Source organism: Macaca mulatta, chromosome 19 (assembly GCF_049350105.2).
Source record: "Macaca mulatta isolate MMU2019108-1 chromosome 19, T2T-MMU8v2.0, whole genome shotgun sequence".
Classification (NCBI taxonomy): Eukaryota; Metazoa; Chordata; class Mammalia; order Primates; family Cercopithecidae; genus Macaca; species Macaca mulatta.
The window spans coordinates 16,343,758-16,362,024 of NC_133424.1; the positions used below are offsets into that span (position 1 = coordinate 16,343,758).

Sequence of the window (18,267 nt, forward strand, 5' to 3'; positions counted from 1 at the left end):
TAGGTAGATGATCACGTCTTCCCTTCCAGTCCTTAGATACCTTAGATGCCTGGTTTCTTTTTCTTGCCTTATACCATCACTCACGACGTTCAGCTCCATGTTAAAGAACAGCAGAGTTAGTGAGTATCCTTGGCTTTTTCTGGATCCTAAAGTGATGCATTGAAAGCTTTCTTCTTTAGAGTTGTATTTGCTGATTTTGTGCTGTATATTCTATATCTAGCTAAGAAAGCCTCCCTGGATTTTGTGTTGTGAAGTGTTTTTTAAAAAATCATAATAGGAATAGAGTTTTAGAGAATGTATTTATGCCTTGATTGAAATAGTCGTGATTTTTCCTTTTAAATCGATTCCTGTGATAAACTGTATGATAGGTTTTCTGATGTTAACCAATCTTGTCATTTATGGAATAAACCAATACCACTTGATCATGGTAAATTATTTTTAATACACCATTAGATTTGACCAGGTTATGTTTTATTCTGGAATTTTAAATCTGCCTGGATAGGTGAAGTAGGCGTATAATTGTCTCTTTTTTCGGTAAAGATTCTTACCTGATTTTAGACCAAGATTGTATTAACCTGAGGAGGTGTGCTGGTCAGATTTCCTAACTCTTCTGTTTTTTTGGAGATCATGTATAAGATACTAACCAACTGTTTTCTTAATAGTTTAATAGTACTTACCACACTTTAATAAAATCCACTGGGGCAAAGATTTTAGAGAGAGATGATCTTTGACTACCATTTCAATTTCTCTAAAGCTTATTTGAGCATATAGGATCCCTTTTTTCTTACACCAGTTTTGGAATTTTATATTTTTCTAAGTACTTGTTCATTTCATCTACAATGTAAATTTATTATTTCTTTTACTGTTTTTATTAATTTAAAAATAACCATTGTCTCTGTCATTATTTCCCATGTGTAATTTTGGGTTCTGTTATTGGTACCTTCTCCTTGTTTATTTCTATCTTATTAATTTTTTCCAATAACTTGATCTTGATTTTATTAAGCATGATTTTTTTCTTGAGGCAGTTTCTTGATAAAGGTATTTTGAACTGTGTATTTCCTTCAAAGTACTATTTTAGGTTAAAATATTGTCATTCAATATTTAAATTATCATTTAATTCTAAATATTCCACTATTTTATAATTTACTGTTGAAACTGAAGATTATTTAATTATACAGTTATCTTCCAAATACATGAGATTTGTAAAGCTATTTCTCCCCTATTGATTTTTAATGTTAATTCATTATAATCTATATCACATTATTATACTTTGGAATTAAATAAATGTTTATATCCTAATTAAATGTCAATTTTTGTAAAAGTCACTTAGTGGTTGAAAAAATGTTAATTTTCTTTTTGGTGAAGAGTCTAATATATCTAATAGATAATTGAAAGGGTGGCCTGACCCTCCACACCTGTGGGCACTTCTCATTAGGTGGAACGAGAGACTTGAGAAAAGAAATGAGACACAGAGACAAAGTATAGAGAAAGAAAAAGTGGGCCCAGGGGACTGGCGCTCAGCATACAGAGGACCCGCGCCAGCACCGGTCTCTGAGTTCCCTCAGTATTTATTGATTATTATCTTTACCATCTTGGAAAAGGGGAAGTGGCAGGATAATAGGATCATCGTAGGGAGAAGGTCAGCAGTAAGGCATATGAATAAAGATCTCTGTGACATGAGTAAGTTTAAGGAAAAGTGCTGTGCCTTGATATGCATGTGCAAACATCTCCATAAATCTTTTTAGTGCATGAAGAGCAGCATTGCCGCTAGCAAGTCCCACCTTCAGCCCTAAGGCGGTTTTCTCCTTTCTCAGTAAATAGAACATACAATCGGGTTTTACACTGAGATGTTCCATTGCCCAGGGACGGGCAGGAGGCAGATGCTTTTCTCTATCTCAACTGCCAAGAGGCCTTCTTTCCTCTTATACTAGTCCTCCTCAGCACAGACCCTTCACGGGTGTCAGGCTGGGGGACGATCAGGTCTTTCCCTTCCCACGAGGCCATATTTCAGACTATCACATGGGGCGAAACCTTGGACAATACCTAGCTTTCCCAGGCAGAGGTCCCTGCGACCTTTCACAGTGTATATGTCCCTGGGTACTTGAGATTAAGAGAATGGTGATGACTTTTAACCAGCATACTGCCTTCAGGCACTTGTTTAACAAAGCACACCCTGCACAGCCCCAAATCCCTTAAACCTTGAGTCACCACAGCACGTGTCTCTTGCAAGGACAGGGTTGGGGGTAGGGTCACAGGTTAATAGCATCTCAAATACAGAACAAAATGGAGTCTCTTATGTCTACTTCTTTCTATATAGACACAGTTACAGTCTGATCGCTCTTTCTTTTCCCACAGATAATGTCTGGATATTATTAATTGCCTTATAATTAATAATCAATAAATTGCATTTCCTAACTCTGCTACAATTTCTAACTATAATAATCTATCTGCCTGTATATAGATTGTGGTGGCTCACACCTGTAATCTCAGCACTTTGGGAGGCCAAGGAGGGCAGATCACCTGAGGTCAGGAGTTTGAGACCAGCCTGGCCAACGTGGTGAAACCCCACCTCTACTACAAAAATTAGCTGGGTGTGGTGGCATGCGCCTGTAATCCCAGCTACTAGGGAGACTGAGGCAGGAGAATCAGTTGAACCTGGGAGGGGGAGGTTGCAGTGAGCCGAGATCGCACCATTGCACCCCAGCCTGGATGACAGAGCAAGACTCCGTCTCAAAAAAAAAAAAAATCAATCTGATGTTGATTTGGCTATTGCTATCTATCTCACTGAAGTTTTGTTGATTATTTATTAATATTCCAGGATATATAGTTATATATAGTATTTATGCTAGTTGCTATGTTCTTTTAATGGGTATAAATATTATTCTCTGTCCCTTAGTGTGTGTGCATGTGTGTGTGTGTGATTTAAAAATCTTAGTATACATTGAAAAAGTAAACATTTTTCTTCATAGTCAAAATAACCAGATAAAACTTAAAAACATAATTAACTGAGCATGGTGGCTTACGTGTATAATCCCAGCACTTTGGGAGGCTGAGACAGGAAGATCGCTTGAGTCCAGGAGTTAGAGACCAGTTTGGGCAACAAAACAAAGCCCTGTCTCTATGAAAAAACAAAAACAAAACAAACAAAAAAAAAAACATTAAATTAAACAGATTAGGTGGCACACACCTGTAGTCCCAGCTATTTAGGGGGTTGAGGAGAAGGATCACTTGAGCCCAGGAGTTCCAGGATGCAGTGAGTCATGATCCTACTACAGCACTCTAACCTGGTGGACATAGTGAGACCTTATCTCTAAAAAAATTCATAACTTGATCAATAAAAATGCTTTACTATTACTCATAGCTAATCATTCATTCATACTATAATCAAAATGTTCTCTATTGCCTTAAAAATACTTACAGCTGGTTACGTAGATCAAGATTCAACTAGTCCCCTATGTTGCATTCAGTGGTTATGTCCTGGAATCTCTCCTATCCTTTGAATGAGCCTTTATCCAATGAGACCAGACCAATTGTTCTGTGGAATTATCCACCTTCTGAATTTTTCTGAAAGCTTCCTCACAGTGTCACTTAGCTTATTCCTCCATCTTCTGTACAATGATTATTCTTTTTGGCTAGTGGGCATCTTTTCAATCTAGTACCCGCAGGCTTTTAATATTATCCCATTACTTAGTGAAAGTTTCATTTCACACTGGTACAAGATATCCAAAGCTTTCTTCCATGTCCAGACCAAGATCAGCCATGTCTCAAGGAACTCTGGTTTCCTGGAGTGGCATATGGTATTAGAGATATTGTGATCACTGTTTCCTTACATTTAACCTTTTATTATTATTAAGACTGCAACCTCAGCTTTCATCTGGAACATATTTGTCTGACACGTATCCAGCCTTTTCTTTTCAAATTTTCTGTTCAATTTTTTAGAATAGTAAAAGTAACATTAGAAATAAGATGGCATAAATGAGTACCAATAAAACAGCATTAAAATAAATGTAAATGGGTTAAATAAGCAATTAAAAGATAAAGACACTCAGGGAAAAAAAATTTAAACCTCAAGATCAAAATATATGTTTTCTAGAACTGGCACATTATCAAGAGACTCTGACCCTGATCATCTATGCCTGTCTCTAATGGCTCCAAGTATTGAACCTTTTCTTTATGTTAGTCAGTGTTACTAGAAACCCAGTTAGTAGCCAAAATCTGACTTGATCATCTAGTATACTGATCTCATTTGATCTTTGTCACATTGCTGAATGTTAAGAACTACTATTATTTACTCCATTTTACAGATGAGGAATGTGAGACCCAGAAAATTCTGCCAGTTGTTGAATAACATAGAGCTGTTGAGTTGCCATTTAGTCTGTTCTAGAGTCTGTGTTTTAACCACTGTCATTTAATTTTATTTCTAATCTCACCAGATGCAGTATCCATGCCTGGTCAGAACTACAGCACCATGTCTGAATTTATCCTCTTTGGCTTCTCAGCCTTCCCCCAGCAGCTCCTGCCCGTCTTGTTCCTGCTGTACCTCCTGATGTTCCTGTTCACATTGCTGGGCAACCTTCTCATCATGGCCACAATCTGGATTGAACACAGACTCCACACACCCATGTACCTCTTCTTGTGTGCCCTCTCCATCTCTGAGATTCTGTTCACTGTTGCCATCACCCCTCGCATGCTGGCTGATCTGCTCTCCACCCATCGTTCCATCACCTTTGTGTCTTGTGTCAGTCAGATGTTCTTCTCCTTCATGTTTGGCTTCACTCACTCCTTCCTTCTCATGGTCATGGGTTATGATCGTTACGTGGCCATCTGCCACCCACTGCGTTACAATGTGCTAATGAGCCCCCATGACTGTGCCCGTCTTGTGGCCTGGACCTGGGCTGGTGGCTCAGTCATGGGGATGATGGTGACAATGATAGTTTTTCACCTCACTTTCTGTGGGTCTAACGTGATCCATCATTTTGTCTGTCATGTACTTTCCCTCTTGAAGTTGGCTTGTGGGAACAAGACATCATCTGTCATCATGGGTGTGATGCTGGTGTGTGTCACAGCCCTGATAGGCTGTTTATTCCTCATCATCCTCTCCTATGTCTTCATTGTGGCTGCCATCTTGAGGATTCCCTCTGCTGAGGGCCGGCACAAGACTTTCTCCACATGTGTATCCCACCTCACTGTGGTGGTCACGCACTATAGTTTTGCCTCCCTTATCTACCTCAAGCCCAAGGGCCTCCATTCTATGTACAGTGACACCTTGATGGCCACCACCTATACTGTCTTCACCCCCTTCCTTAGCCCAATCATTTTCAGCTTAAGGAACAAGGAGCTGAAGAATGCCATAAAAAAAAAGTTTTTCAGAAAGTTCTGCCCTCTAAGCTCCTAATGGCCAGTTTGGTGGTGATAAAATATAATAGAAGGGCTGGGGATAATAACGTGTATCTCCGTAGGACTGTTGTAAGGGTTCAGGTATGTGAAAATACCTGAAAATATGTGTTTGATACATACTAGCTATTGTTTCCCCCCTCCCTTTTTGCTTAGGCTCCTGTGATCATAATCTCTTGTTTATGAGCCATTGTAATAAACTTTATCCCATGATCTGTGCCTAGAAATCTGTTTTCTATCTATGGACAGGTGGAGATCATCACGTGGGTGTGTCTGGGTACTTATGAACATGGTTCTTCTTGAATGCACAGGCAAAAAGTATTTTCTTTACCCCTAGTGTAAGAAGAAGCAAGAATATCATCATAGTCATAAATTCCACCAAGTATTGAAGTTTTTCTATGTATCTGATACTGTGTCTAGTGTTTTACAAATATTATCCTTTTAATTAGAAGAAATGTACAAAGGAAAATAAACTACTTGTCTGGTTTCTTTTCCTTTTTTTTTCTTTTTCTTTTTCTTTTCTTTCTTTCTTTCTTTTCTTTTTTTTTTTTTTTTTTGAGAAGGAGTCTTGCTCTGTCACCAGGCTGAAGTGCAATGGTGCAATCTCAGCTCACTGCAACCTCCCCATCCCTGGTTCAAGTGATTCTTCTGCCTCAGCCCGGCGAGTAGAGGCGGGGTTTCACCATGTCGGCCAGGATGGTCTCGATCTCTTGACCTCTTGATCTGCCCGCCTTGGTCTCCCAGAGTGCTGGGATTATAGGCGTGAGCCACCACGCCAGGCCGCCGAAATTGGTTTCTTATTTAAAGTTCCTCACTGTCTTTGGGAGACATATACCCTAAGTGTGTGTGTGTGGCTATTATGTTGAATAGAGTGAAGGATATCAGAATGCAAAAGTGGAGAGAGAGCAAGGGGAGAGAGAAAGAGAGAGAGATACAGAGACAGGAGAAAGGCAACTAGCAAGGCCCACTGTGTCACCCCATGGAATTTAGGTTGACTCCGAAAAAGGATACAAACCAACAAGTCTTACATGCTGCTTGCTGTGCCTGAGTAATCAACTACCCTTTGTCTCTGACCCAGGGGTCCTACGTCTTCTATCAGAATGCATGAAACAGTAACTAACAGTCAGTTAACTTATCAGCTTGCAAGTAAGAGAAACACCCTAGGCACATCACAAAATCCTGACCCCAAATTCTTCACTTCTCCTTGTATTTACACCCTTTGCACAGTAATTTTTCAGCAGCTTTCATTAATAGATAGATTCTATTTTACACCCTTTGAGTCTGTGCTGGACATTTGACTTTCTTTGGCCAATACAGTGTGGTGAAAATGATGATGTAATAACTGTAATAGCCCCAAGCCTGGTTGAACTTTGAAGCATTGTAGAGACAATGTCCAGAAACATTGCAGCCTCCTCTCAGTTTCTCGGAAGCCAGTCTCTGCCATGTGAACAAAAGGGTGCCTTCTGGAGGCAGAGAATCACATGGGGGAAAGTCCAGGTGTCACAGCTGAGGCCATCCCAGATCAGCCTGAAGGTACTGAAGCCCCAAACATGTGAATGAACTGAGCCAGGATTAGCAAAGCTGCCTAGCTGATCCCCAGCTGCTCATGTACCAAGAGTGATTCCTTCCACATCCAGAAGAACCAGCCAAATGTCTCACAGACTCATTAGCAATCATAAACCTCTATTGATCTAAACCAATGGGTATTGATGCAGTTTGTAATCAGTAATGGCTACTATGCAATCTTCGTCTTTACTGTCTTGCATTTACATGGCTTCTGTGAAATAAACATGGAATCTAACACCTTCTGAGGGCCTACTATGTGCTAGGGACATGATTATTTTGCATTATCTTACCACCTTTCAAGCAGGGATTATCCTCTCCATTTTACAGATGAGGAAACCAAGGCTCAGAGAGGAAGAGCAATGGCCCAATGTCATCCAGAGGAGCCAAAATTCCAGGCCAGATCTGTCCATGCTTCCTCCACCCCAAGACTCCAGCTGGGACCCAGAGTTCAAGGGACTCACGTGCATGATGGTCGCACTCTTGTTGAAGATCTTTATATAGGGCTTCAGGATGTTGAAATGAAAGGCGGGCGTCAGCATCCGACGGTGGCGGCTCCACTTGTCACCGCCACTCAGCAGTATCCCTTCTCCTAGTAGGGCAGCCAAGGAGGGTGGGCAAGAGCAGCACCTTCCCCCACCCCTGCCCAAGGTCACCCCCAACCCCTTTCACCTGCAGGTACTCACCCAGCCAGGGCTTCAGAAACCTGATGGAGAGATCATCTTGGGTGCAATGGCAGCTGGCATGAATGAGGACCATCAGGGGCCATGTAGAGGGCAAGAGAGGAACTTCAGGTGTAGGGCAAGGCTCCCTACCTGCACTTTCCCCACTCCATGCCCAGCGTAGCAGGAAGGGGGCCAAGGGCAAAGGACAAAGGAGGATAGAGGAAGAAGGACCAGCCCAGGCTGCAACAGCACAGTAAAGCTATGACACAACCTAACAGGGCACAGCCCACCCCAGCACCCTTTGACATGTCTCCTGCACGGCCTAACATGTTCTGCAACACACAAGCACAGCTCCACACTCTACGAAATACCTTTAAAGGAGCCTAGGACACCCTGTCTGCCCCAGCACTCTCTGTCATCTCCTGAAATGGACCTGGGACCTAGAGCATGTCTCCAACATATGTTAACATGCTTGACATGGCCACAACATACATGATGAGCCCTAAATGACACATCATCTGACATGGACCTAAGATAGTCTGGCATGACCACTGTGTACCCAACAGGCCCCAGATAGGATTTAAATATGATTTATTAAATGTCCCGGACATGTCCCAGGTGTAACCAAGACTTTTCTTCAAGCATGATTGCAATGGATTCTGAGACCTGACTCAGGAACACTAAAATAATAACTCTGACAATTCTCAAAGGGACCCTGGGTCCCAGACCCTGGACAAGCCACAAACATGGCCAAGAGATGACAAGGAGGAGAAAAGACAATTTCAAACCACATGTCAGAGAAGAACCAGAAAGTCTGGCACATTACCCAAGTGTCCTTGGCCACAGCTGAGTCACACACATGATGACTTCTCCATATGATCCCAGGTAAAGCATACAAGATATAACCAGGTATAACATAGAAATCATAGGCTATTTATGGGACCTCTTGGGGAAAGGTGAGCTTTCTGACAAGAACTGAACTTTCAAGACCCATGGTTGACACCATAAGGCAAGGGCTGCCTTAAAAGAAAAAGCAATGCAGAGAAACGGTGAAATTAAGAGGAGACAAAATCCTGATGCTGTTCATTGACACCTGGATCCAGCCATGCCTGAAGACCACTTTCTCTGGACTTTACACTCCTTTGATTCCCTTTATTTACTTATAGTGTACAAAGTTGAGCTTCCATCACTCACAAGTGAGAGAGACCTCAGCAGCCAGGGAGAGCCAGTGACCTGCACAGAGTCACTAAGCATTTTGGGGTCAGAGCCACAGTTTCTGTGGGACACTGCCCCTTCCCTTGCTCAGCCTGGTCTGTCCAAGGACAGGAAGAGCAGAGAATAAAGGAAGATCAACAGACTGGTGTGGGATCTCCTACTGGAGATTCTTGAGGCCTACAGGAGGAAAGCAGTGAACACAGGGTGGACGAGTGACAGGATGAGGTAGAAGGAACTGACTGACCCATCACAGGTGGACGTCGCATGAATAGCAGCCCAGATTCTCCACCAGCCACAAGTCCTCCTACTGCTCTGGGTTGAGGGATGGACAAGGTTAGTGCCAGGACTGGCTGGGCCTCCAAATACTAATGATGCTCATTGCATCATCCTACCCCACACTTAAAAAAATCCCTATCCATAGGTCCAGATCCAGCTCCAACAACTCCTCCTCCAGGAAGCCTTCCAGCCTGCCCCAGCAGACCCCTAGTTCTCCTCTGGGTTGTCACACCCTTCTCTCTCTTGCCCATTCCTGACCCCATGAATTTGGGGTTGTCTCTGTCAAGATCCGTCTCCTCAAGTGTGGAGGTTCCTTCAGGACAGGGCTCTGGATTGAGACTTCTTGGGACTCCAGTGGTTCCCAGAACACCAGGACAGGGGGTCAGATGGCAATGGAGGGAGAAGACATTGAGATGGAAGTTGGCGAATATGTGAAGGAAAGCAGAAGATACCTCTTCCTCTTTCAATGGAGGGAGAAGAGAGGGCGGAGGGTGGGGGGACTGGGAATTGCAGGGGCTTCACAGAAGCTTAGGGGAGAAGAAACTGGAAGCCCTTGGATGGAAGCCCCCAGCACCAACCCCCGCAAGCTCTGCATGGATACCGGAGGCATTGGTGATAGACCGGATGATGTTAGGGTGGCATAAAACGATGAAGGGGAAGATGGAATCCATCCATATCCTAAAGTCCTGGGAATAGGTGGCCAACATCTGGGTCAAGTTCTTCAAGCCCTCCTCCATAGCAGTGATCTGAAAGCAAGTCAGGGGCTGTCACCCCTGTGATGGTTAATTCTAGGTGTCCACTTGACTGGGCTAAGGGATGCCCAGATATCCAGTCTAGCATTATTTCTGTGTGCGTCTATGTGGGTGTTTCAGGAGAGATTAGCATTTGAAGGTAAACTGCAGAAGGAAGATTTACCCTTCCCAATGTGGGTGGATGTCATCCAATCCATTGAGGGCATGAACAGGACAAAAAAGCAGAGGAAAGGAGGAATTTGCTCTCTCTTCTGCAGCTGGGACATCCATCTTCTCCTGCCCTTGGAACTCCAGGTTCTCAGGCTGTTTTGGACTCAGGCTGAATTTATACCACCAGCGTCCCTGGCTTCTGGCTTGCAGATGGTATATCATGGGACTTCTTGGCCTCCATCATCACATTATCCAATTCCCATAATAAATTCTTATCTCTCTGTCTCTTTCTGTCTCCATACATACATGCATTGGAGGTAAGAAGAAACAGACCCTATCTGTTTCTAAGGAGGACCCTGAGTAATGCACCTCCCCGGAAGGAGCCACAACAAGTCCCCCTGCAGCCACCGGATGTGGTGCAGCGTCTGCAGTGAGCAGCGTGTCTGGATTCTGAACAGCTGCAGGGGATTTCTGCTGACCTCTGCTCCTTCTCTCTTGGGGCTGTCCCAGGATCCGAGGGTAAACACCAAAGCAGAGGGAGAAGACAAGCTGTCTGCTCAAGAGGATGTGTTTTCTCATCCTGGAAATGATTTCAGTCTGGGGATTGCTATACGGGAAGGTCCCCATGGGAGGAGGTTTGGGGCAGCAGTGTGGCCTCAGGACATATCCCTAGGGCTGGTTCCCACATCCTTTTGTGTCCTGGCTGGCCCACATGGGCACTGGTTCATCCCACAGACTAAGAGTCTGCATGTTGAGGGCCCTCCGTTCTCAGCAACCCCCAGGGGAGCAGAGGTGTCTCTAAGGTCCATCAGGATGGCAGCTCCCACATGGGAGAGCCTCCCTTATGCCAGGCTCTATGCTAGTGCTTCCTGTTCACCTGTGGACACGCCCATCAATCCTGCCATTTGTAAGTGAGCAGACAGAGGCCACGTCCCCCAAAGGGGAGGGCAGTTCCAAGTTGGAGGGCAAGGTCTGGGGGTGTCAAGGACGGATTCTGAAAGGGGAAGGGAGTGGCCAAATTATATCCAGGTTGGGCTAGAGGGCTCATTGGGACATCTTAGTGGGAAAGAGCACGTCACCCCTGGAAGGGGAGGGTGTGGGAGACTGCCCACACTTCTCTTCTGGCCCAGCTATATCCCTCCATAGGGGAAGGGAGTCAGAGCTAATTCCTGTGGGAAAGCAGCAGCCCAGAGATAGGCAGATACAAGCAAATGGGCCAGGCAGGGAGCAGCCCCTGTGTAGTGGACTCAGGAGGCCTCAAGTCCAGCAGTGGAGAAGGTGGGAATGCCAGGAGAACCCTGCTCTGTGCACCCCCACAGCCCTGCAGGAGCCTCTTGGAGGTGCACTATTGTAAGAAAGACAGGCAGGAAGAGGATCCAGACAGGCTGGGGTGACAGGACAGGGAAGTGAGAAAGGATTGGGAAGGGACAGCAGAGGAATGAGTGAGTGAGGAGAGGAATGAGTGAGTGAGGAGAGGAATGAGTGAGTGAGGAGAGGAATGAGTGAGTGAGGAGAGGAATGAGTGAGTGAGGAGAGGAATGAGTGAGTGAGGAGAGGAATGAGTGAGTGGGTAGAGGAATGAGTGAGTGAGGAGAGGAATGAGTGAGTGAGGAGAGGAATGAGTGAGTGAGGAGAGGAATGAGTGAGTGAGGAGAAGAATGACTGAGTGAGGACAGGAATGAGTGAGTGAGGAGAGGAATGAGTGAGTGAGGAGAAGAATGACTGAGTGAGGACAGGAATGAGTGAGTGAGGAGAGGAATGAGTGAGTGAGGAGAAGAATGACTGAGTGAGGACAGGAATGAGTGAGTGAGGAGAGGAATGAGTGAGTGGGTAGAGGAATGAGTGAGTGAGGAGAAGAATGACTGAGTGAGGAGAGGAATGCGTGAGTGAGCCACCTCCCTCTCTTCTCTGCTGGCCCACACCTTAGCCACCCTCTAAACCCAGCTCCTTGAGCCCCATTCCTGCCCTTTGGGAAGTCCATTCACCCTGATACCCAAGGTCATCCTGCTGCCACACTCACCAGGTCCTGGTGACCTCAAACCCATTTCTGTTTTGGGGGTTGGGGGAAATACTTGAGGCAGTGGCAGCTGTCCCAGAAGGCACAGGTCCAGGCCAGGAAGCGGTCCAGGAGCCAGGAGGCCCCAGCCAGCAGCAGGAGCAGCCATGGCGATGCTGCCACCAGGCCAAGGCCCAGCCAGGACGGGCTCAGCTGCGGCATTCTGCAGGGCAGACAGGATGGAGGGTGAGATCCTGAGGCCAAGGGAAAGGCTCAGGGAGCTCCAGGGACAGTGGAAAGGAGCAGGGAAGGGTTGGGGTGAAGGCAGTAAAGGGAGGACTCTGGGATGAATAAACAAGGACTGAGAGCTAAATTCCAGAGAGCCCCAGCCAAATCCAATGGCCAAGTGGCCTCTAGTTGCCTGGTAACCACCCAGAAAGGAGAAGAGAGAGAGACTGTTCAGAGTCCAGAAAGGTCCAGCCTGAATCACTGGGAGGTTGCCAGGGGCTGGTTACCAAGAAACCACCAGTCTCCCAGGCCAGGAGCCTGGAGCCACCCCAGCCTTGGGCAGTGTCCCTCCCCATCCCAGGCCAGGACCCTCCAGTCCCACCACCCCCAGCCTGGCACCTTCTGTCGGGAACAATTTGTGCCACACAGCCTCCTCTTCTCTTCTGCTGGGAGCTCTTTGCCTCTGGCCCCTGATTTAGGGAAGGTCATGGGAGGCTGGGCTGCGCTGGGCCGGTCAATCTCCACAGCCTGGGTGCATCTGCCTTGCCTGGGTAGCCAGCCAAAATCTGGGGTTTGACCAGCTGGGGGCAGAGGACCCAGTTCAGGTAGGGGGACTGGATTCTCAGGTCTCAGCATCTCCTTCTCAGTTTAGAGGGGAAGTTGGGGAGTAGTTAAAGGGGATTCTGAACACCAAGTTTACAGCCACTCTGCCCTTTCAAGGCAAGGATGTGGCAGGTAAAAGCATGAACTTGAGAACTCGCAGCCAGCTGAGCTGGGCCAGGCCAACCGTTGTCCCAGATCATCTGGGCTCCTCTCCAAACATGGGAGGGGAGGATGTCAGGCACCATATCTTGGTGCAGACTTAGGAGATTCAGAGACAGAAGCTTCTCATCTCTGGTTTCACAACCTGGCAAGAGTTCAAGTCCTGCCTCCAGGCAGCCAAAGGCCTGAGCAGAGACCTGACTGCTGGAAGCAGGAAGAAAGAATCCAGCCCCAACCCCGCTGAGGATTACCCATGTCGGATTCTGGGGATAAAAAGCCCAGCTGGAGGAACAAACCTACAGGCTGGGCTCAGCCTAGGAGGACAGAGTGGAGGCAGAGGGGATGAGGCTGAGAGGGGCCGTGAGCAGACGGGGTCCAGGCAGGGGAGGGCAGAATGAGGGTATCCCAAGTGGAGTCCTTGTTCTGCCCTGTCTTTTCTCTGACTGTGGGCAATGTGGCCATCCTGGGCTCAGGTGGGAAATGGGATGTCAGATTAGGGCCTTAAAGGGGGTCAGAGGAAGGCTCCTAAGAAGACAGAGCCCCAAAAAGAGGGATTGAAGGGAAGCGGGTGGCAACTAGCACTCGAGCTGCTGTGTGCCTGTCTCTACTCTGTGCAAAAGACTGTATGGAAAGTACTACTGTGTGTGCACCTACTGTGTGCCGGTCTCACTATATAAAGTGCACCTACTGTGTATCAGATACTCTACATAAATTCTACTATGTGGCAGGTGTGCCACATAAAGCTCACCTACTGTGTGCAGCATGCTCTACATAATGTAAGCTTACTTTGTGCAGAGTACTTTATATAAAGTGTGCCTACTCTGTGCCACGTGCCGTATATAAAGCATACCTACTGTGTGTCATGTGCTCCACATTGAACATGTGTACTATGTACCTGGTGACCTACCTAAAATGCACCTACTCTGTGTCAAGTATTCTACATAAATCTGGTCTACTGTGTGCTGGCTACTCCACATATAGTGCACCTACTGTGTGCCAGGTGCTTCACATAAAGAGTGTCTACTGTATGCTGGGCGCCCTTCACAAATCCTGTATCTTGAGTCCCTGGTCCTTTATATAAACCATGCCTGCTGTGTGCCAGGTGCTCTAAATAAAGCACACCTACGGTGTGCCAGATGTTCCACATAAAATGTTCCTCCTGTATGTTGGGTGCCCTACATAAAGTAAAACTACTCTGTGCAACATACTTGACGTAAAGCCCACATGCTATGTGCCAGGTACATTACATAAAGACCACCTACTGTGTGCCAGGTATGCCACATAAAATGCGCCTACTATGTGTTAGGTACTCCACATAAAGTGCACCTACTGTGTGCCAGGTGCTCTACATAAAGTGCACCTACTGTGTGCCAGGTGCTCTACATAAAGTGCACCCACTGTGTGCCAGGTGCTCTACATAAAGTACACCCACTGTGTGCCAGGTGCTCTACATAAAGTACACCTACTGTGTGCCAGGTGCTCTACATAAAGTGCACCTGCTGTGTCCCAGGTGCTTTACATAAAGTGCACCTGCTATGTCCCAGGTGCTTTACATAAAGTGCACCTACTGTGTGCCAGGTGCTCTACGTAAACCATACCTGCTTGTATCAGAATCTCACCTGGACGACAATGCCCAAAGCTGTCCCACCACCCTCCTATCAGCTCTCTAGGCCAGAGCCCCGGGGATTGTTGGAGAGACCCGAGTGATGGCATCCAGAGGAGGGAAGACGTCCGTTTAACATAAAAGCAAACTGAGGCTCAGAGAGGCCAGGCCTCCAGTCCAAGTTGCAGAGCTCACAGGAACTCAGGTCTACGAGATCCTCAAGCCCAAATCCTTTCCCTCTGCCGTGCTTCTCCACCCCCATTCACTAGGGTCAATGCCATATTAATACAGGGACATTTATAATGGAGGAACTTTAGGCAATGTGGTGGCCCAGAGGGGAAATATCTGGAGGCCCTTGGATCAGCACCTCGCTCCTCCTCCCACACCCAGCATGCTCCGCCCAACAGACCCAGGGCTCTCATCCTGGCCCTGCCTGGATCCTGTTCAGAATTGCCCTGTGGGGTGGACTCGGGAGAAGGGGGTCTCGAAGGAGAGACCTCCTAACAGAGCTGCTGAGCAGGAGGGTGGGGAAGCCAGTACTCCTGACACTCGCCAGGTGCTGGGGAGCCCCTGGACCTCCCCCACCCCACCACCACTGCCAGCTCAATCAGCCAGAGGATTCAGGCAGCTGGTCCCACAGCCCCCAGTGAGTGGGGTGCATCCCCCAACATTCCCATCCTCTCTGCAAGGACAGACCTCACCTGCTGGCAGCTCCATTCTTGTCAGGCTCAGGGAGCAAAGCCAGAGTTCCATGAACAGGTGGGCAGATCGCTTTGAGCTCAGGAGTTGGAGACCAGCCTGATCTGCAAGACAAAACCCCGTGTCTATAAAAAATATTAAAACTGGCCAGGCATGGTGGCTCATGCCTGTAATCCCAGCACTTTGGGAGGCCGAAGGGGGCGGATCACGAGGTCAGGAGATCGAGACCATCCTAGCTAACACGGTGAAACCCCATCTCTACTAAAAATACAAAAAAAAAAAAAAAAAAAATTAGCTGGGCGCGGTGGCGGGCACCTGTAGTTCCAGCTACTTAGGAGGCTGAGGCAGGAGAATGGCATGAACCTGAGAGGCAGAGCTTGCAGTGAGCCGAGATCGCACCACTGCACTCCAGCCTGGGTAACAGAGTGAGACTCCATCTCAAAAAAAAAAAAAAAAAAACTAAACTAAACTAGCCAGGCATGGTGGCACATGCCTGTGGTCCCAGCTACTCAGGAGGCTGAGGCTGGAGAATCACTTGGAACCGTAAGGCAGAGGTTGCTGTGAGTCGAGATTTTGCTACTGTGCTCCAGCCTGGGTGACAGAGTGAAACCCTGTCTCAAAAAAAAAAAAAAAAAAAAAAAAGGCTAGATTGCAGTTAACTTTCTTTAAGCACATGAGAAAGGACATCTATAGTTTTCCAGATTTTACTTTTGGCGTTGAGAAGTTAGCTGTCCATCTCCCCATCTCCTTAGAATTTAATCTCTCTCTTTACTCCCTCTTCTTAACTATTTTGATTTTTTTTTCTCTTTTTTTTTTTTTCCGAAGTTTTACCACAATGTGTTAAGGTGTGGAATCCTCTTAATTTATTTTGCTTGGGGTTCATTGAGGTTCTCGAATCTACGGACAACTGTTTTTAATTAGTTTTAGAAAAATCTTGGCCACAATTTCTTCAAATAATGCATGTGCCCTATTTTTTATTTTATTTCTGGGATTCTAATTAAACAAAAGTTACACGTTCTCATTCTGACACTAATGTTTTCTTCCCTCTCTTTTATTTATTTATTTATTTATTTGCTTGTTTATTTATTTTGAGACAGAGTCTCACTCTGTCGTCCAGGTTGGAGTGCAGTGGCACCATCCCCGTTCACTGCAACCTTCGCCTCTCGAGTTCAAGCAATTCTTCTGCCTCAACATCCCAAGTGGCAGGGATTACAGGTGTTCCCCACCACACCTGGCTAGTTTTTGTATTTTGAGTAGAGACGGGATTTCGCCATGCTGGTCAGGCTGGTCTTGAACACCTGACCTCAAGTGATCCGCCTGCCTCAGCCTCCCAGAGTGCTGGGATTATAGGCGTGAGCCACCACACCTGGCCTCCAATTCACTAATTCTCTCTTCAATTCTGTCTGACATGCATTAAACTTCTCCTGGGATACTAATATTATATTTTTGGTTCTAAAAAGTTATATTTCTTTTTTTTTCCAAATCAACCATGCCACTCTTTACAATGCCTTATTTATTCCTTGAAGATATTTCCAAAATTGCATTTCATTATTTAAACTTAGTAAGCAATATTGTTTCATAGTCCCTGCCTGATAATTCCAATATCTGAAGTCTTTGTTGGACTGTTTCTGGAGCTATGGGGAAGTGGGAGATTCTGAAGGTGTTGATGCCTGGGTCGTGATGCATCCTGTCAAGTTTATGGGGAGGAAGAGGCAGAGCTGGAGCTCTTGGCTCCTCCACTCAATCTGGGCTTGCTGCAGGAGCCTGCCGTGTGACCTTGGCCTTGTTCCCTGCCCTCTGTGGGCTTTGTGTTCCCAGAGGCGACCATGAAGGATGCTTCTTCTGAGGACCACACCTCTGTATTTCTCCAGATCTTTTTCCTGATATTCGCTGAGAAGAGACACCATCCTGGGAAACATCACCCAGAGTCCAGTTCCATTTTTCCAAAATGCTTGGAATTGGGGCAGCCCAGCCCAGCCTCGCTAGCTGCAGGGGGTGGTGGTGGTGTCGGGGGGTTGATGATGAGATCTTTAGGGAGGAGGTGATGTAAAAACTGAGACCTCAAATGAGAACAGGACTGAGACAGGTGTCAGTGAGTAGTAGTGGAAGGAGTACCAGGCAGGAGGGAGGGAGGAAAGATGGAAGAAGGGAAGAAGAGAGGAAGGAAGGAAGAGAAGGAAGAAAGGAGGGAGGGAAGGAGCAAACGAGGGAGGGAGGCAGGAATGGAGAGGGCATTCCCAAGGCCCCCCGCCTCCCTCCTTGGACTTCGATTCCCCTGCATCCTGCACCCCAGGCAGGCTCCTCAAGACACCTCTGGGAACCTGCCACTGGGGAAGACGCCTGCAGAGATAAAGCTCTCGCCCTGGGTGCACTGTGTCCAGGGCCATTGCAGGCCTGGCTGCAAGGCGTCCCTAAAGGTCTCTGATGAAGGTAAGTGGAGTCCTCTATTTCCAAAGCTGCTTTCCAGGATGAAGTGGCAAGAGTACTGGGAGGTGGAAGGGAGAAGGCAAGAGAAGCAGGGAAAATTGGAACAGAGGGAGGCACAGGTTTGGGAAAAGAAACGAGAGGGAGCATGGGATGATATGGAGTAGGGGTTCTATAGCCTCAGCCACCTGGCTTCAGGCTGGGTCGGCCTGTCCTCACTCCAGATCCCCCACAGAGTTCACCCACTGCCCAGAGCGGCCCCCTTTCCACAGCAGTTGTGGCCACCAGGGTCTATGCTGCTGTGGGGTGTGGTCTCCGTACTAAGTTGTGAAGGAGGGTGGTTCTGAGCCAGGAGGGCGACACTGAGTGTGTCACCATGCACATGGGTGCACTTAGGCATCACCTATGTATGCTCCTGCCTTCAATGTGTGTGTGTGTGTGTGTGTGTGTGTGTGTGTGTGCAGTTGCGTGTGCTTGTATGGGATTATTGTAGCTGTCATTTCGAAGTGCCACAAACCTTGTGGCTTAAAACAAGATAAA

General features: G+C 46.8%; 1 protein-coding gene and 1 pseudogene across 2 annotated transcripts; one reads left to right on the forward strand and one right to left on the reverse strand.

Moving 5' to 3' along the window:
- LOC718423 (olfactory receptor 10H3) lies at positions 1-5,607 on the forward strand. The gene is made up of 2 exons (XM_028839338.2): positions 1-119; positions 4,434-5,607. The coding sequence occupies exons 1-2, from the start codon at positions 8-10 to the stop codon at positions 5,393-5,395; spliced, it is 1,074 nt and encodes a 357-aa protein (XP_028695171.2). The 5' UTR covers positions 1-7; the 3' UTR covers positions 5,396-5,607.
- A 319-nt stretch (positions 5,608-5,926) lies between these two features.
- LOC144336821 (cytochrome P450 4F11-like) lies at positions 5,927-12,287 on the reverse strand (annotated as a pseudogene). The gene is made up of 5 exons (XR_013409171.1): positions 12,036-12,287; positions 9,715-9,859; positions 8,566-8,583; positions 7,644-7,679; positions 5,927-7,549 (listed from the first exon to the last, which is right to left on the reverse strand). The product of XR_013409171.1 is annotated as a cytochrome P450 4F11-like (transcript).
- Between the last annotated feature and the right edge of the window lie 5,980 nt (positions 12,288-18,267).